General features: G+C 55.1%; 2 protein-coding genes across 3 annotated transcripts in view; both read left to right on the forward strand.

Annotated features, from left to right (window-relative positions):
- Nucleotides 1–3,762, forward strand: part of SOCS7 (suppressor of cytokine signaling 7) — a 33,409-nt gene extending 29,647 nt beyond the window's left edge. For both annotated transcript variants that reach the window (XM_073326258.1, XM_073326259.1), the window contains one exon: nt 802–3,762. The gene's annotated coding sequence lies outside the window, so the exon portion shown is untranslated. The remainder of the gene's footprint in view (nt 1–801) is intronic.
- A 17,342-nt stretch (nt 3,763–21,104) lies between these two features.
- Nucleotides 21,105–27,306, forward strand: part of ARHGAP23 (Rho GTPase activating protein 23) — a 125,019-nt gene continuing 118,817 nt past the window's right edge. The window contains exon 1 of the mRNA XM_073326142.1: nt 21,105–21,233. Within this exon, the coding sequence (XP_073182243.1) occupies nt 21,225–21,233 (9 nt within the window). The 5' untranslated portion in view covers nt 21,105–21,224. The remainder of the gene's footprint in view (nt 21,234–27,306) is intronic.

Consider the following 27,306-nt stretch of genomic DNA (forward strand, 5'->3'; position numbering starts at 1 on the left):
GGGTGTCTGCATGTGCCCTGAAAGCCCCGTGCCCTGTTACAGGCAGTTTTTGAGTCCTTCGTTCAGTATCACTCTGTCTTGTGTACATGAGACAGGAGGGGTTTATATGGGAATGGTTTTTTTGCCCTTGACAAACAGTTGCAAGGGTTGTAGAATGTTTTTGTGCGTTTTCCCTGAAATGTGCAAGCTAGGACGTGCTTCATAAATCCCCATGTGTAAATAGTTAACTCTGGCTCCTTAGCCAGGCCAGAAGGTGCTGGGTAAGGGCTTCTCTAGCTATGCTGGCTAAGCAGATCTGGATTATACTCGGACTAAACCAATTGCTTTATGTGAGAGGCTAGTGCTAGCTTGGGGTCTTTCTCCTCTCCAAAGACAAAAGGAGAGCTAGAGATGGGATGGGCAGATCAATCTGATAATGGGGTGGGGGGTTCCCCAGCTGGGACTCTAGGTGTGAGGTAGCTCAGGAAACATACTTGTAATCTAACCCCTTGAAGCCAAGAGCTAGGCTTCTAGGAACAAGCTGTCAATACTGGCATCCAAGTGGTTAACAGAATGAGCAATTAACTGACTGTCTCAGATTTTGCCAAGGAATGGAGTTCTACCGCTCTGACTGGGGGGAGCCTTGCTTCCTCTTTAGCTTACTCTTTATCCACGTTGCTGGGTCTGTCCGTATGGAAGTTCCTATGCTCCGCTCTGCACTCCTGTACCAGCATAGCTCTCCTGTGGGAGTCTCTGATCTGCATTGGAGTCTTCCATGTAAAGCAGGCTGACTAATTCTTTTACTCTTCTCTCTCCAATTAGGAATTTGCTTGCTGAGATCCTGTAGCAAAGAGCCTAAGCAAAGCTACAGCAGAAAGGAGGCCCGAGAAGGGGGAAGCCTGCCTCTGCAGTAGTGACTTCTGCTTGCAAGCTCTTTTGTCCTCTGAAGAGGATTCAGGACCCCAAGAAGCACAGCAGAATGGAAATGAGAGCTCTGGCTCCTGGTTTGGGGATGGAGCCTTTGACAGCAAGTGGACTAGATCCCAGACTCCTCGCAGAAAGGAGAATGTCATGGCACTATTTCTGATTTACGTTTTTATTTTTGGTGTTTCCGTTCCTCAGCATGGGAAATACTGTTTTTAAGAGCAGCTGGATTTTGTAACACCGCAGATTTGAGGGTGAGGGAAGAGAGGGATCTCGCAGCAAGAGTATCCAATCCAGCCATCCTGGTGAAACTGCTCTTTGGCTACCATCCATGTGGCTGTGGCCAAAGAGCTCTTGGGAAGCAAACTGAGCCAGATTTGTGTGCAGCTATGTAGAATAATTGTGGGGGGAAATCAGCACTCAAACAGTGTGCAGCTGTGTAGATCCTGTGCTTTCTAGGAGACTGGGCAAGAGCCAAACCTATCCTCGTTTAGCCGAGATTTCCTACTGGATTGCAGAGTGGTCCTGTGCACTTTCACATCCTACCCAAGGAGGGGAACAGAGCGTTCCCCATTCAAATGTTCTGAAGCCTTCTGCCAGTGAAATAGCTTGTAGTGTTGCGGGGCAAGAGGCTATCAGCCACCCAGCAAATGCCAGAAGATCTAGCCCAAGAGTTTTTCAGGCTAAAGTCCTTTACAGTTCTTCCTGTGATAGCCGTGGAATCTGGCAAAGCTGTTGTCTAAATTCCAGCAACCCATGAGTCAAGGGCATTCCTGCCTCACTGAAGCAATCTCAGCACTGCAGAGCCATGGGGAGTTTTGTTATGGCCTTTGTGCTGGCTATTCCCAAAAGCTGCAAATGAAAAGGCTTTTTAATCAAAGAAGCAGTGTCGAATCCTGACAACAAATTGCTAAGGCTGTTGTGGGACATCTGAGACTCAACAGACAGGAACACTTTCTTCACCCTAATCCTAGTTTAGGTGGGATGATTCAGGAGAGAAGGGTGATCCCAACATAATTGGAGACCGCTTCCTGATCTTCCTGTGAGGGTGATGCTCTGTATTTCTAGCCTTTCTGGTGATGAACTAGAATGTGATGATCTGGGAGTAACAATCCCTGAAGATGGGGCCAGTAACAGGAGAGCTAAAACAGTGTTGCTTCTACTGCATTTGCTATGTGTCTCCTAAATTTTCCATGGCTTACTGGGTTTGGCACTAGTAATAGCTCTCTCATCTCAAGGAGTCTGGTCTGCTGCTGCCTTTACAGCTGCTGAGGAGTTGTTTTCATGGCAAAATGTAGTGTCTGCCCTTTGGGGATGAGACCTTTCTAAGGAGGGATCTCACGTTCTGTATATTTAAACTAAAAATTCCTCTCAACATGACGCCTGTACACCTCCCCTCCCAGCAGCCTGGTGATCTGGAAGTTGTGATGTTTGTGTCTGGCACTCGGGTTGTGGTCGTCTTACCTAGCAGTCCTTTAGCTGAGTTCTGAGTGTCCCTTATGTTGGATGTATCAGTTCGTGAGCCTTTAGGATTTGCACCGTTCCTTAAGGAATGATGTACATATTGAGGTTAGAGAGAGTAGCATGAAATCTGCCTGGCTCTCTGTAAAGAGCTCCTATAGAGGGGGCTGGAGGCCAGGGCTCTTCCTTTCCTGTGTAAATGAGCACAGCTTCACTTCCGGATGAAACCACAACAAAGTTTAAGCAGTCTCTAGAAATACCTCGTCTGAAAACAATTGCTACTGAATCTGCATCCCGTTGGTGGTTACCTATTTGGGCAGGGGATAGCAGAGAGGGAGGAATACCCTCTGAGACTGGTCATTTACAGTATGTCTGCACTGCCCCCCCCAAAAAACCAACCCATGACTGCAAGTCTCGGAGCCTGGGTCAGGCTCCTGGGGGCTGAAAAAGCAGTGTAGATGTTCCTTTTTTGAGCTGCAGTTCAGGCCCTGAGACCCACCTCCCTAACCAGGTTTCAGAGCCCAAGTGGGAACGTCTATGCTGCTGTTTTTAGCCTGTTGATCTGGACTCTGAGACTTGCTACTTTGGGTTACTGCAGTGTAGACAAAGCTGTAGCATGTCTTGTTCTCTTGTGAAATTTGGGTTCTTTAGGTCCATAGCACAACATGACCCACCAGCGAGGCCTCCAGAAGTTTAATCTCTCTCATTCTCCCCCGCCAGCTGGAGATTTGCAGTTCACATAGTCGTGGGTATGGTTAAGATTAAGGCGCAAACAGCAAGTTGGGACGAATGCTCCACAGCTCCCCATCCGCGCCGCTTGGATGCACAAGACTGATTGCATCTTCCTTTACAGTGGGAGGTGGCCTGGATGTGACCGCGATCCCTAGATGTGTAATCCCTCCAGCTTTGATACACCTCATCCTAGCCATGGATTGAGAATCCAACTGTTCAACCTCCAGCAAATTCATACACTGGAAAAATATCTGCTTCCCCAGAGTGACTGCAAAGGAGGATCTGATACCTCCAAAATGTCTGTACATTTATGTGCAGCTGCAGACTGACAGCTTATTAACCTTCCCTCTAATTGGACAGCTCTGCGAGGCACTGGATTGGGAGAGCAATGCGGAGTGCGAAGGAGCTGGCTATTGGATTAGGATGGTTCCTTGATTTCTGCCAGCCGTGGCGAACACCTGCAATCAACATGGGTCTGGGAGTCTTGTGGGTCTGCTCGCAAGGAGTCAGGGGAGGACCTCCCCCCCCCTCCCAGCCCCCCACTAAATTTGGAAGATGTCTGTGCTGTTTCCCACATACCTCCCACCCAGTTCTTTCTGGAGCTGATAAAGATTCAAGCTGTCAAATTGATGCTGGATTTGGGGAAGCAAGATGGAGACTTAAATAGCCAGGCTGGAAAAAGAAGAGGAAATGCATTTGGAAGGCCCAAACACTGAAATAACCCATAGAGTGAGCTACTATCCCTAAATGGGATTGTCTGGGCAGGGAATTTTTTTTGGAGGGGGCGGGATAAAAACGCACAAATCTACACCCCAGCATTGGCTGGTTTAAAGAGAAATGCTGATCTCCGCTATTCTGACCTCTTCATTTTCTGGCATGTTTTAATTCTCCATGTCCCTCTCCTTTTGTAAGCCCTGTGCAACTACTGAGGACTTGTTCCTGCTGAGCCATTGAGTCCTAGGGCAGGTCATGTACATAAAACATCAGGAGCAGTCCAAGAAGCAACGTAACTTTTTGTAATGCTGTTGCGTCTGTATTTGGTCTGCTGTGAGCATCTTCGAAAAGGAATTTCCCCCACGGGCTGTTTGGCAATTTCTGCTGGTACTTGAAACTTGAACGCTGCAGTGGGTGAGCGTTCTAGCCGGATGGTGGTCGGCTAACAAGGGCTGTGGCCTGCATCCTTGAGCTGCTGGTCAGAGTTACTTTATTTTCTCTGCCTGGTGCCAGGGGTTCCTTGGTATGGAATGGAATGCTATCTGCTACTGAGCATAGGAGGTGTTAGTGGAAGCCTCAGTCTTACCAACAGGTATCCCTAAAGCACCTTGCAAGAGTCAGAAGCTTATCACAATTTTACTAGCCTGTACTTTTTCCATGGAGAAACGAACAAGGCTTTACCTGTCAGCAAATTTCTCTGGGCAAGTATAATTTGTAAGGCTCAACTTTAGTTGCCTTCAACAATAGGAAACTCCACCAAACTGTTACCACGGGCTTGCAGGGTTCTGCATGCTATATCTTTAAATGGGCTAATCTGGAGCATGTCTCATTTCTTATGCAAGATCATTTTAATGTTCTGTGTTGAATGGAGGCAGGCATGGAAGCAATGCACTGTGTAAGGGTGACAGGGTGCTACACACGTGCCCTGTAAATTTACCCCACCTCCACATTTCTGTGGCATACCCAAGCAAAGGGAGGCACACGTACTGCATAACCATTCTGCTGCCTCTTTAGTATCGCTTGGATAACATTCTCTACACTCTTGCAGTAAATAACTCTTTTGAAATCCATGTTTAAAAGAAGTTCATATTGAAAGCACCTCTTATCACTTCATGACTAGGTTTCTGAGCTGGTAGCTCTTCCTGCTGGAGCGATGGGAACTTCATAGACTCTAGCAGCAGGTATAAACGTTTTTACTGCTCCAATTGAGAGACTATCAAAATCTGAGGGGAATGGACAGAGACTTCTCCTCTCCAAATGGGCACTGTTCTTCCTTACTGGATGTAGCAGGCCTGTAGATGGAGATCTTATAGGTGACCTGTTCCTAGTTCCCTTTTTGTCAGTGATCCTCATGTAGGGAGGAACATTTCACATTTTTACGGGAATTTTTTGTAGTAGGTTAGTGGGCTTATCTAGATTTAAAGGGACACTATCAACTTGATTCTCTTAAAGTTACTGGGAGTGTCCTTTAGTGTCCTGATCTCTTAATTCCTTTAAGAAAAAGTAAGTTTGATACGTTCATAAATAGGATTATATGATGGGGGTTTGCCTGTGATAGTAGGGGACTGGATGAGATGACCCAAGGAGGTCCCTTAGAGTCCTGTAACCATGGGGGTTTTTCTGCTGCAGATTATTGGGGCCCTGTTTAGTAAGGGAGAATGTGACTATTGATGCGGCAAGGGAGATGGATAGTGAAACTGACTAATATTAAAAGTGCTGTCAAATGCACAAATTAAAGTTGAAAGAAATCTCTTCCATGGTCTTTTCAAGGATGCTGATCTTCAACGTAACTACAGCTGGTACAAAATTTCTTAGTCAAACGTATTCAAGTTGACAAGGTGCCTTTAAAGGCACCTAGCTCAAACACCAAATTTGTCCAGTTGCATACGTCACCATCTTTCTTTTCACGGCAGCAGTGTCTATAGCTAGTGAGATGACTTGACTTGCTCCTGGGGAGTAAACTTTCTTTTAATAAAAACAGCAACTGTTTTGAGCTTCAGGTGCAATTTACTTCTGAGGATGACCTGACGTGGGAAGAGGGAAGAACACAGTTGATGTCCCCAGTGATGTTACACTGCAGACATTTTCACTTGTGAGATGTTAATTTAGGAAGCCAGCTGTCACCTTTAAAGCTAGAGCAGGGGGCTCAGGATTTGAACTGTGGGGCTCCCATATTTAAGTCAAAAACTAAGTGTAGAAATTTTTGAAGACCTCTTCTCTGAAGGGGAAACCAGCGCTGAAAATCAAATGGTGTTTCAAATATTTGGCTCAGTCTTCAAACCCATTTCAGGAACGAGCTGCTTCTGGGGCTAACAGAGCAAAAGCTGAATCCTGGTTGGGTTGGGAGTGTTGCAGCTGGGTTATAGAGACCCCCTGGTGCCAGGGAGGGAATTTCTAATCTTGCTGCACGTCTTCCAGGCACATGGCACCACATTACACATCCAGCACTTGAAGACCCCAGAAGTGTTCGTTTCTGATCAGGGGACTGTGCCACTGTGCCCCTCTGGCAGTTGGGCTCGTACCTCTTTGGTGACACCAGCCAGGTACGTGGTCACGTATCTTGTAGGATAGACAAGTACATAAGCTCAGTGAAGAGGCTTACAACAGCTGTTCATGGAGCTGAGCAGGATCAGGGAATTCTAGTGCAAGTGATGGCCAGTGGTGGGATTTTTCTGGCTCGCTGTAGGGCTGGCAATAAGGGAATCCAGGCAGCAGAGTTTGCTGAAGGAGTCATCTAACTGGCTAAACATACAGGGCGTGGGAAGAATTGGCTTGTGCCCTTTCTCGATTCATCACAATTTGTAAATAAGGCCTCAGGTTTGACTTGTGTCCTACCATTAAAATCACTGTCCGGTCTAGGCCTCCCTGTTGGACCACTCATTGGAGATCTCGGATGTGCATTCAGCTGTCTCAGCTTTCAGTTGAACTTTCCACAATCCTAGGTGCCCCATAGCGTCTTCTAGGTAAAACAGGGTAGACAAGACCTGAAGTTCTAATCTACAAATTAGGGGCAGGTGAGTCCCAAGGGGATACCATACTCTGCTAGGTGTTAGACCTGGGTTCTGTCTCTCTGCTACTGACTTGCCACGGTGAGACCTCGGTCAAGTCTCTTAAATGCTGTGCCTGATTCCCCAGTTGTAAAATGGGGCAAAAGATGCTTCCTTTTAAAGTGCTTTGAGATGAAAAATGCTATCGGTGCTAATCAAGAAAAATGCTGGCACACACACGCGTGCTCAAAACAGAACAAAAACGTCCAAGCCTTAACACAAAAAAGGGGCCCACCCGCTCTTTTTTTCTTTGAACGTCACTCTGTGACCAATACAAAAAACACTGGAGTAGCAGCCTCCTATCCTGTTTTAAAAATTGAGCTTCTACATATAGGCAAATATCTACTGTATTTGATTTTGATTAATTTCAATCCAAGTAGCATGCAAAATTCTTGCATAGCTCAAAGACCCTGACTCTTGGGCAATGCAGATAAGGAACTTCCCTCTGTGTGGCGCATGTTTTAAACCAAGTGGATAAAAGCTTCTGCTCTGACTTGTTTCCAAGCCCAGCGCTCTTTAACCACCATCCAGCAGAAATGCAGCTTTGCTTAATTTTTTGGTCTTTTTTTTGATGTTGCTTAATTTATTAAAGTAGTTGCTGTATAATTTATTTTCATAAACTATAAAGAGTTACTAAATGGTAAACAGACTTGCAGGCCAATCTTTAAAAAAAATAGTTTTTTGATAAAAACATAACAAATGCACTTTGAGTGTGTTTGGTTATTTTTTGGGGTGGGTGGGCAGGAAGCAGGGCGTATCTGTGGATTAGTCCCAGAAGGGGGTTGTCTGTATATATTGTATTAATAGGCATGTTTGGCCTCTCGTATGGAAGCATTAGTAACTGCTGCAGATCTTGTCCAGGAAGCTGGTGTAAAATTCTCAGTTTTTTGTAAATTGTCAGGGAGGGAGACCTCTGACTTTTGTGTTTGTAACTCATTTTTATTGTCGTTTCGAACAATGGGTTTTTTGGGTGGGTGGGACACGACAGGGGAATTTGAAATAAAATGGTTAGAAATTTGTTTCACAGACTCTGTCTTTAGATATTTCTCTCCCAGACAGGATCCTGGACCGGTGCGGGTACTGTAACCCATTCCCACCCCATGTGGGGCTTTGTCCCTCTCTTGCACTGCTCAGCCTCTTTACTCCGGGAGCTGTAAAGCAACAGACCTGTTAGGAAGGACTCTAGAATGCGCCTGCCCCTGGAAGGGAAGCATGCCACACTGAATGGGATACACAACTGTCTGCCGTACTGTCCGCACACCCCATGGTACATGCTCCAACAGTTAAGCACCTGGAGTTAAGAGGACCCTTCAGGTTCCTCCATCGCTCTTCGTTTGGGTTTCTTGTGTCTTTCTCCAAAGCCCCTGGTGTTGGCTGCTGTGGGTGGTAGGATGCTGGCCTGAAAGTGGGCTCGTCTGATCCGGTCCTAGAAATCTGTGCAAAGGCAGTTCTTCCCTTTCCAGGGCTCCAAGGATCCCTTCTGTTATCTGTCCCCTTTTCAACTCCCCAGTGTTTGCAGCAGGATGGGATGCTGAGGGAAGTCTTCCTCTTCCAGTCCTTGTCATCCAACATCTCCTGCTGTGAAATGCTGCAACACCTCAAGTGCTGGAATTGCACCTCCAGCACCGCTCATCCCTGCTCCCAATGTACTGTGCTCCCCTGACGAGGCTGAGCGGGGAGCCCTGCTGGGAGGACCCCACCCCGAAAAGGGCTGTTACTTACTCATCTGCCTTGTCCCAAAGCCATATAAATCCCAGGATGGGGGGCGGGGGGGCTGAGCTTTCCTTGCTCCCATGAGCGCCTGCGTTTACTGGCCTTGAGCGGGCGTGAGCAGGGGAACATGGGGCTTAACTTGTTTGGCCTGTGGGATGATGTTGGGCTGAAACATCAGCAGAGAGACGTGCTTGGGTGTGACTTCTGGGCTGGACGAACTGGGCGTGGTGATGATGGCAGTGGGATGGGGTTGCTGCTGGTGTGGGTCAGGGAACGGGAGGAGGGAACGTGTGTGCAGCGAAGTGTCTGGGGTGGCGGAAGCGCAGTGTCAAAGGTAAATGGGAGCGGAGGAAGGAGTGTAATGGAGAGAGGGGCAGTGATGTCCTCTGTGGCCAGGGCAAGGGACCATGGGTGAGGACAGGCAGGAACATTAAGAGCGTTGCTTGGGTGACTGGAAGCTTGAGGGACTAAACCATTGTGGGCTGGGGGGCGAAGGGAGGACACATAAGTGTCTGTTATGGAGCTGCTCAAAGACCTGGCATGAGCTGGCCTGGGTATTGACTGACTCTCTGCCACCGTGAGGGAAGGATATTGACCTGGACGGGGGGCAGCAGAGGGCACAAGGACTGAAAGATCCTGGAGATTAGGGACCTGCTGCAGGGCAAGTGCTGGGTTCCTGGTGGGGAGGCGTCAGGCTCGGGGCATAGGACATTTCCGAGGGTCCCGAGAAGGGGCAGGCACCGGTGGCCTGTTCAGGGCTAATGCTGAGCGTGTAGCTAGTGCAGGTCTCCGAGAAGGAGCCATGTGTCCCCCATTGTACAGATGGGGGAACTGGGGACAGGGAGGGGAAGAAAATGGCCAGAGGTCACAAGGCAGCAGTGGAACCCAGGTGTCCTGGTTCCTGCTCTGGGGCTGTGCCCTATCCCCTGGTCTGCACCGTAGCCTCAGATCGTAGCCACTTCACTCCATGCTCTCTGATCCTGGAGCAGCAGCCGGGCCCGGAGCGTACAAGTGAGGGGTGGTTTGTAGCATTTCTCATTCCCCCTCCCCAGGTGCTACGGCTCAGAGCTGTGTCAATCAAACAGGGCCGTGGGGCGAGGGAATAAGGTACCAGGCAGTGGGCGTAGCCGGCTGGCGCTACCCTACATCCAGGCCCGCCAGCTGCTATTGGCACTGATGGAGCCCCTTGGGAAAGCCTCTGGCCGTCCCTGTGAGCAGTGGCCTAGTTCAAGCAGGCGGCTGTTTGCCCAGACTGCTCCCCGAAATCCTCCTCCACTTGTGGCCCTGACACCAAGTGCCCGACCTTCGGCTGGTGAAGGGGGAAGCTGAGAGCAACCAGCCCCTTGGCCCTGCTGCCTGGAGTGAGGCTGGTGCTCGCTCATTGCACCACACAGAGCTGAACTCCTGGGGCAGTGTGTCCTAGGTGATCCTCCCACCTGGCTCTGTGGGGGCTTCCTCTGACCTGTTACTGCCCCCCAGGCCACTTCGGCGGCTGGGCACAGCATGGAAGTGGGGGCAGGATTCGGGGGGAGGTCGAATTCTCTGCTGGGCCTGGTGCACCATCTTGTGCCCGAACTCTGCAACTGCCGGCAGCGTTTGTGCCTCAGCTATGACCCGGCGAGGCCTTGCAAGGCTTGAAACACGTGAATTTGGGCTGGCAGAGGGGTAGGAAAAGAAACAGCAGTTGTCAGGGGAGCTTTGCATCCCCTCCCTCAGCTGAACAGCTGCTAGGAAGGGGACTGCTCTGGAGCCAGGCATGGATGGCTGTGGGGAGCTGTGTGGCAACGGGTGGGGTGGGGTGGCTCAGAGGGCGTGAGGCCCCCCCAAAATGGCAAGCCTGGGGAAGGAGTGGAATTTGCCTCCCTGTGCAGCCCCATTGGGTTTAAAAGAGAACTGGATAAATTCATGGAGGCTAAGTCTATTAATGGCTATTAGCCAGGATGGGTAAGGAATGGTGTCCCTAGCCTCTGTTTGTCAGAGGGTGGAGATGGATGGCAGGAGAGAGATCACTAGATTGTTACCTGTTAGGTTTACTCCCTCTTGGGCACCTGGTATTTGCCTCTGTCGGTAGACAGGATACTGGGCTGGATGGACCTTTGGTCTGACCCAGTATGTCCGTTATGTTGCTCAGAGCAAGGGGAGATTCCCTGGCCGAGGGAGACCTAGGTCCCTGAAGGAGGAGAGGGGATGCGTGGGGACTGGAATGGGGTCCATGTCAGGGGTGTGAGGATGGGTATTTGCCTCTCTCCCTCGGCGCCTCGGGTGTGGAGCAGGGAATTCTAACGTGCGGGCCATGCCGAAATCCTGATGGGGCCTCCTCAGTGGCTGGCTTTGGTGTGTGTAGTTTTCCCATCCCTGTGCAATGCCCCCCACGCGCCCTCCCACCCCAAACCAAACAAGAGCCGTGGGACACAGCGGGGGCTACTGGTGGAGTGATTTCCTGGCTGAGTACTGCTGAGAAGTGATCGAGGGGCTGCTGATGGCCGGCATAGGGCTGTCGAGGGAGAGAGATTTCAGAGTAACAGCCGTGTTAGTCTGTATTCGCAAAAAGAAAAGGAGGACTTGTGGCACCTTAGAGACTAACCAATTTATTTGAGCATAAGCTTTCGTGAGCTACAGCTCACTTCATCCGATGGAGGGAGAGAGAGGAGGTCTCTTCGGACCAGTCCTTATGTGGCCAACCAGCCCATGGCATCTGGCCCACGGGAGCGATGCTGAGGCTGGCCTGTGGCCCCGAGGGGTGTGCAAAGGGGGGAGCCCTGGACACTCGGTAACCTCGTCACAGTGGAAGGTGCACACCACCTCCTCGCCTGCCTGAGGAGCCGTGTGCAGGAGCGGTGGCTTGGAGCCCCCAGCAGGCAGGCGATTGCCCCGAGCCTGGCAGGGCTGGCTCTGGGTTCTGAGCTGGGTGCAGTGAAATCACGCTAGGAGAGCTGGGCCCCAATGCAGAGGGGCCAGGATGGAGCCTGCTCTGCTTTTGAAGAAACCAGGCCTGGGATTTTTGAAAGGGATCTGGGGCCAGAATCCCATTGACTTTCTATGGGAGCTGGGAACCTCAACTGGAAATCCCAGCCGCAAGCTAACTGCCCAACGAGCCCAGCCCCTGGCAGCCTGCCTTGCCCACAGGGTGGCCCCTGTGGGGAGCCAGGACACCAGCATTTAGCCTTCCCCTCCGGCTGCCCTGACCCTCCTCCTGGCTAAGGGCAGCTGCTCCTGCTGCAGCCAGATGGGGCAGCTCCCAAGTGAGAGCCCCAGCTAGGAATTTGCTCTCGCTCCTGCCTTGCCAGCGCCCCTGGGTCTGGGCCCACGCTGCCCTCAGGGCCCCGAGCGGTGGCTCAGCTCCTTGCTCCTGTTCTGTTTTAGCACTGAGCTGTTCCCCACCCCCACCGCCCCCGTCGGCACTGGGAGGGAGCCTCGGAAGCCGGCTCCGAGTGCCTGTGGGGTGCGGCAGATCAAAGCCCGGAGAGCGACAGAATGGGGTGAGCGTTGTGAGAAGACTCCAGGCTCGCCAGCGTCTGCCAGGAGTGGGGGGGAAAGGGGGCTAGGGGAGGCTGGCGAGGCTGAGGGGCTCATCATGCACCCCCTTCCCGGCTTCGCTCCTTCCGTCAGCCTCTTGGAGTCTGTGCCGGCCGCACCCAGTGCTGCCCGAACCGCTGACCCAGGCTGTGGCGGAGAGGAGCTCGCAACACCTAGCTCTCAATGCAGGGCGGCAGAGCTGGCCCTATGGCACAGCTGGGGAGTCCAAGGCACAGGGGAGGGCGAAGGGATCTGGTCCGGCTGTGGGGCAGGCAAGCCCTGGTCAGACCCAGGAATAAAACTGAGGGCCCCTGGCACCAGCGCAGCCCCGGCCATGGAAGGGGCAGGCTATGGCTGTTCTGTATTTGGCTTGTGGTTGAGAGCGCTGGCCGGCATGTAGGTGTGCCAAGAGCACGGCAGCCAGCCATGGCCCACAGTGCTACGCACTGTACAGGCCCAGAAGAAAGCATCAACCCCCGCCCCACGGCTCTTGTTACGCTGAAGCGCAGACAAGATCTCTGCCTTGGGGGTGCCTAGCCCATGGGAGAGAGGCCCTGGCTGTCCAGGGCACAACCCTGCCCCCCGTGCGAAGGGAGGCGGGCGTGAATGCAGCAGCTATTTTCTGGCCTGGGCACCATCCAGGGGTCATGAGCCCCCTGCCCTTGCTAAATATGGGGAATGACCCTGATCTAGGTAAGGCTTGGGAGCCCCTGGCCTGGAAACAGCACTGGCTGCGAGCAGGACCTTTAGAGTGCAGGGGCAAAGCCCAGGGCTGGCGGAGGGACTGTACTGGGGGCCCACAGCACTCTGAGTTTGGGGGGCATCCATGGGCTGGGCTGGGCTGGCTTCTCAGCTGGTGCCGCTCCAGCCATCCATTTACCCAAGCTAAGGAGCCAGCCTCTGGTTGCCCATCAAATCCTCCCGCTGCTTCAGTGTGGGGTCGAGCGAGGCACAAATTGGATCCAGTGGTAGTCAGTGAGGCAGAGAGACTGGAACCCAGGCCCTTCCTGGCACCCAGACCTTTGCTCTAACCACTAGGTCCCATGGCTGCCTTCTGCGATGAGGGGTGAGAGCCTGTGTGGCAGCCTGGATCTCAGCATCTGTCCCCCTTCCGAGGCTGGAGCCCCATTGGCCCGGCATTGTCTGTGAGAACAAAGGGCCTCGTTGATGGATCTGCCAGACAGTCTCTCCCAGGCGGTGAACTTTGTATCCTGGGATTTTATTTGCTCCTCTGAATGTGGGGCTGGAGCTGGGATTTCCACCCACCCCCACCCCCCAGCCTGCTGAGTGTGTGTTGGAGAGCGGACAAAGGTGGTAGGGGCAGAGGGAGGGGAGAAGGGCTCTGCCAGCTGGCGTCTAGGGCCGGGCCATGCACCCAGCAGACAAGGGCAGATTTGCTTCTCCCACTTAGCAGGGGCTGGTGCTGTCCCTGTTCAGGGGCTTTAGGACTCAGCGTGGCCCCAGACGAGGGCAGCCCTAAGTTCCACCGGCAAAGCTTGGCCCTGGCCCTGCCTCCCCCCCCCCGTGCCCACCCCCTCCTCTGTCCCGCCCACACCCTGCCCTGCAGTGGTTGCTAAGAGGTCTCCCTGCACCAGGGTATTGTCCCTGCCACTTGGCGTGCAGCCCTCTTTAAGGCAGCGATGCATGTAGCACGCTGTGCAGGGGCCCGGGGAGGCTGCAATACCTTCCTGTAGGATTTGTAGGCTCTGAGGCAGGGGCAGAGCCTGTCAAGGTGACCAGCAAAGAAGTGTGTGTGGTGGGGGGTGGGGAGCATTCACCCTGTGCCCTTATTTTTGGCTGCTTTATCATGTCAACAAAAAGTGGGCTCCGCACCTCTCCCCCGGCCAGCCGCAAGATCAGGGTTTTTTTTTCCCCACTTCCTTTTCCCACGCGGAAGCCTGCCCTTGTCTAGCTGGGAAGCTGGCCAGAGCAGGTGCGAAGCGCAGCCAAGAGGAAGCCATTCACACTCCATGAAAGCAAGGAATGGTGGAATGTATCCCTCAGCCCCGCCCCTGGGTGCTGCCTCTCTGGGAACTCTTTCCCTACGTACCTGGCCAGAGCGCTCCTGGCACAGACGGCTCTGTGGCCAGCTGGGGAACCCAGGGAATGGGGACATCACAAGGGACTGAAGGCTGAGCTGTTGAGCAGGGATTTTCTGCCAGGCCTGCTCAACTCCAATGCCTAATGGACGTTTTGGAGAAAAGCTGTTGTGGTTAAAGAGTCACCACCACTCCAGGACAGGGAGGGAGGGAGGGAAGGCCCCCTACTCCTGCTCTGGGGCCCTTAGCGGATGGTTCTAAAGTAAGAAAGAAGCAGAAACACAGAACCTATTCCCCAGCTTTCCTTTACCCACCCCGGTGAAGACAGATGAAATAGGGCCCACGCCCAATTTAATAACAAACCAAACCAACCTCCTGTACAGGGCACCGTTGCAATGTAGCTACCAACATCTCCTGGTGACTCTGGAGCGTGCCTGGACTGCTGGGGTAGATTTATGGTAGCCGATGAGCTGAGGCTACCAGTGCCATGACTGGAACAGCCACCGGGGACTGTCTCTGAGACGGGTAAGCCTGCAATCCCTGCATTCTTATTATTTACTGTTTGCATTGCGGTACCACATAGGATCCCTCCTTGTGAACCAGGACTCCATTGTGCTAGGTGCTGTACAAACACAGAGAAAAAAGACGGCCTCTGCCCCAAAGAGCATACAATCTACACTGTAGGCTAGCCAGTAATTAATAGCCAGCCAGGAACCTGTAACTGTCCTTATCCCCAATGCGGGGCTGGGATCCCAGCATGCTGGAGAGTGCATCGCCTGTCATGACCCCCTCAGGCACGTGCAGTCCTGGGGCCCATCCTGCAGCCCCGGGGGAGCAGAGGGTGAAGTCGTCTCATCAGCCTCTGGAAGGGAAGCGGACGACGTCCGGCTGGGTTCAGAAAGGCTGTAAAATCTTCCCCTCCGATACAGCTTTGCTGCCTCGTCCCACCCCCAAAGCCCCCTTGCCCATGCAGCATCCCAAAAGCAAGTGTCCACCTAGCACCCCTAGGAGCGTGGCTATTAGCAATGTGGAATGGGACCAGATACCCCAGTGACGGGCGGCAGTTCTGAACCCAAAGCTAGAACCATGGAGGCTCAAAGGGGGCTGGAAAAGGCGGGCTGCCATGACTCTGGTCAGGTGAGCATCCGGGCTCCTTGGCACAGGAAGAGAAGGGAAGATCTTCAGCCGGTATAAATGGTCCTAGCCCCAGTGGGCCACAAGTTCTTCCACTTGTGCGGGCGGGTGCTTGGAGCCCTGGCCAGCTGGGGAGGTGATGCTTACGGGCTAGAGGTGGCAGTGGGAAGTTGCCTCCCAACAGCTGTCCTGGAATGCCACGTGGGCACTGGTGGGCACACAACCACGCCCAACCCTCGCTGGTACCTGGAGACAGGGAGCGACCAGGCCGCTCGCCAAGGAAGGAGGAAAAGCAGAATGTGGCACCCCTGCATGCTGCTGGGGGGAGAGGGGGTGTTAGGGTCAGGGCAGGAGGCCACTCTGCAGCTGCTGGTGCCCACCCTGACTGCCTAGAAGGAACCTTTCTACCCGCAGCATCGCAGCCACCCAGCCTTCCCTGGATTCCAGCCCCCTTCTCCCTCCCCACGCACACGCTATAAAGCCCCCTTTGTCAGAGGCGCGGCCCGACCTCTCCACTCCCTCCCCGCCGTATAGAACCGCCAACGTGGCCGCCTGGCTCTGATCTTATTTTTAACCTCTCATTAGCATCCAGAAGCGGCAAAGTTCCCCGTTTCCTGGGGAGGTTCAAAGCCAGATAAGCCGGGAGACAAAAGCCGCATTCTTCCAGCTGGCATCTCATAGGCTTCCCCTTGCTCTGCGTTATCATCTGCACATGCCCGCTGCATAATCGCCTCCCTGTTGCACTGCTGAGCTTGGTCACCCATCCCTCGATTGCCCCATGACACGTTCCCCCTTCTACACACATACGGTCAGTCCCCTGGCAAGTCCCCTAGCCTTCCTCTCCCACTCTGAAACCCTCAGGCTCACTCTCGACCTGCTCTGATCTCAGGCTTTGTCTAGGCAGGGGGTTTTAGGTCCCACTGCAGCTGGGCTGCTGTGAATGCCCAGTGCCCAGCATGGTTTACGCCCATGAGCCTGGCTGAGATTTTCCACTGCCTCTGGGTGGCCAAACTGAGATGCTTCAGAAGGGCCTGATGGTTCAGAAGAGGGGTGAGTCTCCGGGTTTTGCTCTGATCTGTGGCTATGGGACGCTCCGGAAGATCAGTCCCCAGGTTGGACTCCCTCAAACCTTGTGCCCCCTCTCCCCAACTCAGTGGCCGCTTTTGAAAATGATCAGCCTGTGTGATTTGTGCAAGGCCAGGAGAACCCAGGCCTCCTGGTGCCTGCACGTCAGCCACCAGCCCGTCTCTCCTGTCTGCTGTGGTGTGGAACAAGTTGGGCCTCGGTGAACGCAGGGCCGTGTCGAGGCAAAGTTAGAGTTGGCTTGGCCTGTGACATTCCGCTCGCCTGTGCCAGTGAGGAATTTGCTGCGTCCCGTTCCCTGGTTCTGCCCATCCCTCTGTGACTGCAAAAGGCTGAGCCCTGGCAGAGAATCCCCTGCCAAACGAGCACTTAAAACAGCTCCGGGAAACAGCAAAATAAATTACCAAAGGAGAGCAGCTTGGCCAACGCTTCCAAGCTGCCCACTGGCACTTGGGCTGGGGCAGAGAAATAGCGAAGATTCGGCCAGCCCGGTCACCGGGCTCTCCCATCCCGGGGGTCTGGGTTAGAAACAAGCCCTGACTGCAAAGAGCCGAGCCCGGATGAGATCAGAATCTAAGCCAGGCTTCCCTGAGTCTCAGGAGTGTTCGGATCAGTTGGTCCAGCCTGGGCTCGTTTCACAGGCAGTGTGTGTGAGAGAGAGAGAGAGAGAGAGAGATTGTGTGAGCGAGCGTACATCTGTGTTAGACCCTGTGTGTGTGAGAGAGAGACACACACTGTGTGTGAGAACACAGTCAGGGTTTGTCACTCCCTTTCCCTGTGGGGCCGAGGGGCAGCATCCCCATTCCCTCCCTCCTGACCCCGTGATGGGTGTCACACTCGCCCTGGGGCCTGGAGCCCACCCCAGGGCCAGGAAAGGCTAGCAGAGAACTGCCTCTCACATGGCTCCTCACGTGGGGCCTGCGGAGGCTGCTTCCCGGCTGGAATGCCGTGGGTACAGTTGGAGCACATCTGCCCACATGGCCCAGCGTGTTCAGAGCAAGTCAGCAGACCTGGCTTGTTTGCTCTGCATCGCGCTGCAGTTGCTCCAGTGTCAGCAGCGGGGAGGGTGGCATGGGGCTCGGGGCTCTGCTTTAAAGGCCTCATCACTGCTAATGCATTTGGCAGCCACTCGAATCTCCAAACAGCACAGAAATCCAGTCCTGGTTCTTCTCTCGCGGCCGTGCCCGGAGCCTGTTCCAGGTGGGCCTAGGAATCCACTACTGGTTCTTCTCCCGCAGCCGTGCCCGGAGCCCGTTCCAAGTGGGCCCAGGAATCCTGTACTCGTTCTTCCCCATGTTCCGGTCCAACAGGAATTCCCCCTTGCCCCTCATCTAGTGCAGACTTTGCGGACGGTCATCACTTGGGACACTCAGAGTTAAAGCCCCGATTCGATTTCTGGTGCATACTTAGCACCGATTCATGGCTGCATCCTCACACAAAGAGCTTGCTCTCTCGGTGCCCAGGTGCTGTGGCTGGTCATCAACACGCCAGCAGCCCGGGACCCTCTTTGTTGACTGAAAAAATCAACTGACTAGTTCTGAAAGAAGTTTGCCTCATCCCCCATCTCACTCTGCAGCTGGGTGGCTCTGGGCCTCTACCCCACTGCCAAGCCCTTTCCACACATTCCTCAATTAAGTCTCACAGCACCCCCTGCAAGTGGGGGGAGCCATTGTTTTCCAGAGGGGCAGCTGCTTGCTAACGTCACACACCAAGCCAGCAATAAGAACCCAGGCGTCCTGCTTCCCCGCCTGTGTTCTCACCACTCAACCACACTTCCTTGCAGAGAGGGGAAGAGAGCCTGTGCGTTTTGACACTTGGTCCTCCCTGCTCTAATCACAAGACTGGACTCTGTCCCAGAGCTGGGAAAAGAACCCAGAAGTCTTGCCTCTCGGTCCCCAGCTCTAACCACTTAATCACAGACTGGAGCAGTACATCCAAGTTCTGACTCATGCCCTCCTCTTTAACCCACTATGACACACTCCCACCCAAGAAAGGGAATAGACCCCCGAAGTCTTGCCTCCAGGCCCCCTGCCTCCTACACGGCAACGCTTGTGGCTCATGCTGACTCTGATATGGATGGGAACTCTGGGTGAAGATACAAAGCCAAGGCTGATGGTGGCATCAGGTTTTCCTGGCGCTGCCCTCCACCCTACCAACTTCATCCTTTTTAGCAGATCTCAGACCCCATTTATAGACCCCAGACCCCCATACACAGAGCCCCACCCTATGCACAGACCCCAGACCCCCAGGCACAGAGCCCCACCCGACACACAGACCCTAGACCCGCATTCACAGAGCCCCACCCTATGCACAGACCCGAGACCCAGGTTCCCTGCAGAGACCCCATGCACAGAATCCAGGACCCCACACCACGCACAGAGCCCCACCCTATGCACAGACCCCAGACCCAGGCTCCCTGCAGAGACCCCCCCACCCCATGCACAGAAACCAGGACCCCACACCATGCACAGAGCCCCACCCTATGCACAGACCCCAGACCCAGGCTCCCTGCACAGAGCCCCACCCCACCCCACGCCTAGATCCCAGCTTCCACCCCTTACAAAGACCCCCACCTCTTCCACAAAGCCACCCCCGCCCGGCTCTGTTGTGTGCATGAGCCTCCGTTGTGTGCACAAATGGGGTTGGGGGTCTGTGTATAGGGTGGGGCTCTGTGTATGGGGGTCTGGGGTCTATAAATGAGGTCTGAGATCTGCTAGATTCAGCTAGGGGGGTTGGTGCTCACTTTCTGGCTTCCCTTTCAGAGGCTGTGTCTGTATTATCTGAAGGCCCTAACCGAGATCAGGTCCTGTTGTGCTCGCTGCTGCACAAACCACAAGAAACAATCCCTGCCCCGGAGAGCTTGCAGTCCAAATAGACCCCAAGGGTGGGGGAGGGAAACTGAGGCACAGAGCAGGGCTGTGACTTGCCCAAGGTTACACAGTCAGGCAGTGGCAGAGCCCAGGGCGCTTGAGTCCTTGTCCACCAGATGCCAAAGCTTGCACCAAGATTTTTTGACTTTCGGGAATTTCCAAATAACACAAATCTTTCTGGCACCGGCGCTGCTACCAAGCAAATATTTACAACTGCTCAGCGAGGGGGTTGATGACTTCCATGCCACGCACCGCAAACAAATTACTCATGGAGGATAATTGCTGGTGTCGCAGATAGTCGGCATGAAACCAAGTTCATACTCCCCTCCCTCCCCTTTCCCCACAGGCAACCAAGGTTCATGTGGGGATAGTGGGCTCAGCAGGGAACTAGGGGTTCCTGGGTTCTGAGTGGGAGCTGGGATCCTTGGCTTTTATCCCCAGCTCTGCACTGACTCAGCGCGCAGCCTTGGGCTAGTCATGGGCCCGCTCGGTGCCTCGGTTTCCCCTCCTGAAAAATGGGGAGAGTGACAGTGACCCACACCCCTGCTTGGAGATGGAATTACATATGTGAGGCATGCCTGGCAAAACTCAAGTGAAGGGCAACACAGCTGGACGGGGAAACACCCAGCCCCGCCTTTTCCCTTGCTGTGGGACTTCTCTGATGGTAACCAGTCAATATCCCCTGAGTCTCCCCCAGCATCTCCCACTGGCCCAGGGCAGGGCAGGCAACTTGCTCCCAAGACACTGGGGCTCAGCCCCCTCTTCTCCATGATGTTGCCTTTGTCCCGGGGAAGAGGCTCGGGCCTAGATCACGCCCAGCCTGCCGGCAGCGCACCCCTCCTGCTGCCTGGGGGACAGGGCAAGGGGGAGGTGTGGGCGCCTGGCCCCAGAGAGGGTTAAATCTCCCTGTGTCTCCCTGGACGCTTTTGCAGTTCCCACTCCTGGACCTGGCACTGCTCTGGGAATTCCGCCTTGGGGAGAGTCACATGAGGACATGCCACAGCGGCCAACCAGCCGGATGGCCGGCTAGCCCTCCCCAGGCCGGGAGAGACGGGGGGCCTGGAAATAATGGTAACCTGGGGGGCAAAGGGGAGGATCTGCTGCTAGGGGGTGGAGAGTTTTGGGGATGGGGGAGCTGCAGCATAGAGAGGGGCATGGGTCCCGCCACCCAGGGGTGGGGCTGGCAGGGGCAGGGCACACACGGGGCAGGGTGGGTGGAGAGCCCAGGCGTGGGGCGGGCAGGGGCGCGCACGGGGCAGGGCGGGTGGAGAGCCCAGGCGTGGGGCGGGCAGGGGCGCGCACGGGGCAGGGCGGGTGGAGAGCCCAGGGGTGGGGTGGGCAGGGGCACGCATGGGGCAGGGCGGGTGGAGAGCCCAGGCGTGGGGCAGGCAGGGGCGCGCACGGGGCAGGGCGGGTGGAGAGCCCAGGGGTGGGGTGGGCAGGGGCACGCATGGGGCAGGGCGGGTGGAGAGCCCAGGGGTGGGGCGGGCGCGGGCAGGGGCAGGGGCAGGGGTGGGGCGCGCACGGGGCAGGGCGGGTGGAGAGCCCAGGCGTGGGGCAGGCAGGGGCGCGCACGGGGCAGGGCGGGCGGAGAGCCCAGGGGTGGGGCGGGCAGGGGCACGCATGGGGCAGGGCGGGTGGAGAGCCCAGGGGTGGGGCGGGCAGGGGCAGGGGCTGCCCCCCCCCCAGTAGCGGGGGGGGGGGGGAGAGCAGGGCTTACATGACCCTGCCGAGCGGCTGCCGGGGCTGCCTGTGAGCGCTGTGCCAGGCTGAGCCGGGGAGGGGAAGGGGAGGGACGCGGGGTGGGGTGGGGTGGGGTGGGGTGGGGATGGGCTGGGGGGCCGGGCAGACAGACACACGCCCGGCGGGGGAACGGGCGCTCGCAGCAGACGCCGCAGCCGGGCCGGCTCCGGGGGACCTGCCATAGGAAAGTCACATGGATCGTGCCGGGGGGCTGCCCCCCGCCCTCCCCCCTCCTCGGCCTGGCCTGGGGGCGCGCTGAGGGGCGCAGCATGGAGCAGGTAGGAGGCACCGCCGGGGGGGTGGGGGGCGGCTTCGCGGCCCCTCCCGGGGAGGCTCGTGCACAAAACGGAGCCGGGCGGGGGTGGCTTTGTGGAAGAGGTGGGGGTCTTTGTAAGGGGTGGAAGCTGGGATCTAGGCGTGGGGTGGGGTGGGGCTCTGTGCAGGGAGCCTGGGTCTGGGGTCTGTGCATAGGGTGGGGCTCTGTGCCCGGGGGTCTGGGGTCTGTGCATAGGGTGGGGCTCTGTGCGTGGTGTGGGGTCCTGGTTTCTGTGCATGGGGGGTCTCTGCAGGGAGCCTGGGTCTGGGGTCTGTGCATAGGGTGGGGCTCTGTGCCCGGGGGTCTGGGGTCTGTGCATAGGGTGGGGCTCTGTGCGTGGTGTGGGGTCCTGGTTTCTGTGCATGGGGTGGGGGGGGTCTCTGCAGGGAACCTGGGTCTCGGGTCTGTGCATAGGGTGCGGCTCTGTGAATGCGGGTCTGGGGTCTGTGTGTCGGGTGGGGCTCTGTGCCTGGGGGTCTGGGGTCTGTGCATAGGGTGGGGCTCTGTGTATGGGGGTCTGGGGTCTATAAATGGGGTCTGAGATCTGCATAGGGTGGGGCTCTGTGCCTGGGGGTCTGGGGTCTGTGCATAGGGTGGGGCTCTGGGCGTGGGGGTCTGTGGTCTGTGCATAGGGTGGGGCTCTGTGTGTGAGGGGTCTGGATTCTATGCATGGGGGGTCTCTGTGAATGGGGTCGGGGGTCTGTGCATAGGGTGGGGCTCTATGCATGGGGGATCTCCTTGAATGGGGTCTGTGTGTTGGGGGGGTCTGTGCATAGGGTGGGGCTTTGGATTGGGTAGGGTGGGGTCAGGTCAGAGCCATGCCAGGGCTGAGTGCTGAGCTGTGGACAAGGGGGCTGGGGTGCAGCGCTCTGCAAGGTGGGGGGGGGGCACAGAAGGGGACACTGATCTCTAGCTCCTGTATGCCATGCAGGCTAGCTTTGCCACCCTGGGGTCTAGAGAGGAGGATGGTGCTTGGTCCAACCCCGCCCCCCAGCACCCCTCCTGGTGGGGGGAACGCAGCCGGTGTGTGGCAGAGAGAGAATATTACAATGATGATAAAAAAAAGATCAAGAGGAAAAAAAAGAGGGGTGTATGGAGGGAGGGGAGGGGTGGGGTACAGACAGGGGAGTTGAGGTGGGGCTTGTATAGGGAGGTGCTAGGGCATGGGGCGTTGTATAGGAGGGGTATCGAGGGGGGTGGCATGGAAGACGATGGGAGGGTGTGGGACATGGAGGGGGCTTGTCTAGGGAGGAGTGGGTAGGGGGTGTAGGGAGGAATGGGAATGAGGGGAGGGAGCGAGGTGTCAGCGAAGGGGGGGCTGGGGGTCAATACAAGGAAGGGGACTGGCTGCCCAGGGGTGTATAAACATCCCCTCGCTGCTAGCTCAGCTTCTGTGCAGGCAAAATCCCAGCCTGGTGGAGGAGGAGGGAGGCCGGCCGGCCAGCCGGCCATGTGCCCTCTGCTTGTCTCTGGGTGAATGGTCCAGACCAGGGATTCTGTGAGACACGTGGGTCACACGGTGCTGCTTAGCCGGACCTGTGTGGGTCATGGGGCACGGGGGATGCTTCAGATAACCACGATTTGCCACTTGTCTCTCTCTCCTGGAGGGGCCAGGGAGGGGTGAGGGAAGAGAGCAGAGCTGTTTTCGGAGTGGCCCCTCCTGGTCTCACCTAGCCAGGGGCTGCCTGACCCCATGCTGGGAATTACGGCTGGACAGTCAGCATGGTACCCAGGGAAACTTCCTCTTGAGATGCCCCGGTATTGGGGATGCTTCGCCAGGGAGGCCTTGCGGGCATCTGAGCCCACTGGCCAGAGACCCTCACAATCACTGCACACAGGCACATGCGTCCGTTCATGCCCATCAGAGACCCTCGTCCTCTACAGCCGTCCCTGGCAACCTTGAGACAGAGACCCTTGTAAGGCACATCCACACACCCCTTAGAGAAAGATTCTTGTTGCATATAGAAACGTGGTCACACCGATTAGAAAGGAGGCCACCACAATGCACGCACACCCACCCTTTGGTTGCTCTGGGTTAGTTCTTTGCAGTAAGCGGCACTTGTTGCTCCTGGTTGTGGCCTCGTTCAGGCTGACTTCTGGCCTCCGTCTCTGGCGGCTCATGGGAGGAGACCGAGGGAGAGAAGCACCTGCCACCGAGTTGTGCCCCGCAGCTGAGTGGGGCGAGGGGTCCCTCTCCCTGCCCAAAGCCAGCCTGGGCCACCCTGGCGAGTGCGTCCCATCTGTGCTGTCCCCAGGGGGTGCTGTGGGGCGATGGAGCAGGCTCTGGGGATTGGGGTACTTCCACATTCAGCAGTTGGGGGGGCAGCCGCCACCATTTTGTGGCAGCGGGGTGGGGGGTGGGGATGTGGGAAGGGAGAGGCGGCTGCGGCAGGATGGAGCCTCTCTTGGCCTGTCTCCGCATGGAAGCCGGGTGGGGCAAAGAACAGCGGCCGTGGGGGAGTCTCCTTGGTGGGGTTGGGGTGGGATCTCTGGGTTTCTGGCAGGAAGGGGGTTGTTAGTGTGGGTTTGAAGGGGAGCCGGGGGGGCATCAGCCCCTCCCTCTTCTCATGATATGTTGCTTTTGCTGAATGAATCCTGAAAACCTTCCCCGCGGCTGGAACAAGCTGTGAGGGGAGTGGGGAGGATGAAAGGCAGCCCCCCACCCCGTCACCCGAATCCGGAGGACAGTAATCCCCCCTCCTCCCTGAATCCGAAGGTGCCCCACTCTGCCATGCCCCTGTCTGCCGCTGCCCCTGTCCCCGCCCTCCCCCGAATCCACAGGCCGTGGGTGTCCCTCCGCTCAATCCCTCCCATGCCAGTTGGAATCCCTTGTATTGCTGCACTTCATATTCCCCTGTTCTGTTCTTCTCGATTGCCCTGCGGGTACTGCCCTGGCATGGCGGCGTGGTCAGGTCACTGGGAGCCCCCCAGATATCCCAGCTAGCACCCCAGCTTTCCCCGGGTGCAGATATAGCCAGGACTTCCCACGCCACCTGGGAAGCAGGAGAAATTTGTGCTTTCATCCTTGGAGTGCTGGGAGCCGCTAGGCGGGAGGCGAAGGGTTCCCCGTGACGGGGGAAGGGCAGTGGTGGGGCATTCAGGGCTGTGGGTATCGGGCATGGGCAGTGGGCTCTTATCCCAGGGATCAGACAGGCAGGCACCTGCCTGAAGATGGACAAAGGGGCTGGCCTGTGAGGGACGATAGGATGAGCCCTGGCCTGGATTCTGTGCTCAGTGTAAACCGGGAAGTTGGGTGGGCTCGCTCTGGATTTACTCCAGGGTAACTGAGAGCAGAACCCAGCCCATAACCGGTATGGCTTGGCTGAACGTTGGCCAAGTCCGATGCCCACTTCAGCTCCTCTACAGCAGTGACACCTTGGGCTCCTGGCACCCCCATCCAGAGGTCTCAAAGTGCTCACGATTGAAAAAGGCCTAAGGGAATTCCAGCTCCCACTTAATTGGGAGCCTGACCCCCTTAGGTTCCCTTAAAAATCTCAGCCCCAAGCCACACAGCACCCCTATGAGGTAGATCAGCATTCTTCCCCTCTTGTGATGAGACGAAGGCACAGAGAGGGGAAATGACATGCCCAAATACATGCAGGGGCTCAGCGGGATTAGAACCCAGGGCTCCACTGTCCCCAGGGCTGCCCAAGGAGGGCATTGGACAGAATTGCTCTCTGGGAGCCTGTAACTGGGAGAAACAGGAGGCAGTTAAGAAAAGTAAAATTCTGATTGTAACAGGGCAAGGCAGGGACTGTCCATGTTTGTACAGCTCCTAGCACAATGGTGCCCTGCGCCGGGACTGGGGCTGCTAGATGTACTCAGGCTGAATATCAGGAAAACTGCCTGCCAGTGAGCTGGATGAGGCCACGGCAGCCACGTAAACCCCTAAGACAGAGGTAGGAATTATGTGTTAAGGTGAAAAATCACTATCACCTGGAACATTGAAAGCTAGATGCAGAGAATAGGACAGTTGATAGGCTTGCCATGTTGTTGTAGCCACGTTGGTCCCAGAATATGAGAGAGGCAAGGCGGGGGAGGTGAGATCTTTTATTGGACCAACTTCTGTTGGTGAGAGAGACACGCTTTCGAGCTACAGAGAGCTCTTCTTCAGGTAGGTCGGCTTGGCAGAATTCAATTTTGACCGATAGTAGCAATGTTTATCTTCACACTTTATTTTATTTTTACTGATGTATATTTCCACAGGCGGCAGAGGAGAGTCAGGCAACAGTTAATGGCAGCCGACATTAAGATTACAAAAGTTAAAGCTTTATAACACAAATTCCAAACGTCGTGAGCCAAAATAGATGTTACGTAAATGTCCTTACATCAAACTCAAGTTCTCAAGCCTTATTCTTCTTCCATTGTCCCTCTGTGAATGTCCGTTATTATTGCTGGAAATATTTATTCCTTGGGGGGGCGGGGGGCGTATGGCGAAATTCATGTTTCTTGATAAAAATCTAATTCTTCCAAGTGTCATTGTAGAGGGTGAACATGGGCTTGGTAGTGCCCAGTAGGAAAACCTGGTTGGAAGTTTTCCTACAAAAGTTTTCCTTCAGGGTTGTCAAAACTGAAAGGTCGCGTGGACCCGTCTCGATTGCACCCACAATTGGCTTCCACATGAAATTTTGCATTTTTTTTCTACGTGAAATGGTTTTGGAGTCACATTTTTGGTAGTTCCGTTTTGCAGGAAATGTTGAAATTGCCTGTTTTCCTTCTGATTCGGAACCAAACCAGATTTCGAAAGGTCAGAATTTCCCCAGAACCGGAGAGTCCGAGTCCCAACCGGCTCCACTTGTGGGGCTGTGACGTCTCTAATGTTCCTGGTTTGCCGGATTGCCTTGCCCTGAGCTGTGCTTCTTGCGTGTAGCAGCAAAGCCAATCAGTCTGTTCTGGTGTTATTGGTAGTGAGTTTTCGAATTGGCAGAAGGGAGTGAGTGATGGCTCTGAATGATGATGACTGACATGTACATAGTGCATGTCAGTCAAAGTTCCCCATGCTCTCTCTTCTTGTGATCCTTATTTAACTGTTATGTTGCAGCAGTTGTTAGAGAGGAAACCAGGTTGGGGCCCCCTTGTGCTGCCCAAACATATCAGATTCTCTCTACCCCCTCTCCCCTTTCTGCCAAGTTCCCCCTCCCCTCTGCACACATTCTATGTACTGTATCGATCAGCTGATTCGATTGGCGTGAGTTCTCTCTTCACCTCCCACTGAATTGCATCCACTTCTGGGGTGGACTGTGGCAGCCATTTAACACTAGCACTGATAAAAGAGCTGTTCAGAATGGATAGGGCAGGCTCCCTAGCCACAGAGGCCCGAGCGTTTCATGGCACGTCTGGACCCGAATCTACAGCAACGTTTACTTTAGTGCATCCGGGTAACATCCCCGTGGTTCCTCTCCCTCCCATGCCGCAACACACATCCACACACTGTAGCACCTGGTGGCAAATACTTGCTGGTGAACAATTCATCAAGGATTAATTTTGATGATGGATTTTTTTGCTGCATTCTCCTGATAGCCTGTTCTATGGGCCAACGTAATTATGATGGAGTCTGGGCAGCCTGGTTTAGAATCTCCTTCCCACACCCTGAAGGCAGGTGTGTGTATTTTCAGCTGTTCAGCTTCTCAGTTCTCCAGGCCTTCACTGCTCTATTCTCTACCCAGCCTGCCCTTCTGGTACCCCAGGCTCCCTGACAGTAAACTGTACGCTGTCTCTATCTATCTATCATCCTTATATGACCGCTGTTACCATAATCTCTGAGCACCTCACAATCTTTAATGTATTTATCCTTCCAGCACCCCTTTGAGGCAGGGCAGTGCTAACACCCTCATTTTACAGATGGGGAAACTGAGGCACAGAGCAGCTAAGTGACTTGCTCAGGGTCACCTAGGAAGTCCGTGATCAGGGAATTAAATCTGAGTCTGTTATGTCCACAACATTTAGGGTTCTTTCTAGGGTTTACCTTAGCCAGCTAAACATGTGTTAAAATCACCCTTTGCCCTGTGTACATCAGGATTTTAACATGTTAATGA

The sequence above is a fragment of the Lepidochelys kempii genome, chromosome 27, assembly GCF_965140265.1.
Source record: "Lepidochelys kempii isolate rLepKem1 chromosome 27, rLepKem1.hap2, whole genome shotgun sequence".
NCBI classification, from domain to species: Eukaryota; Metazoa; Chordata; order Testudines; family Cheloniidae; genus Lepidochelys; species Lepidochelys kempii.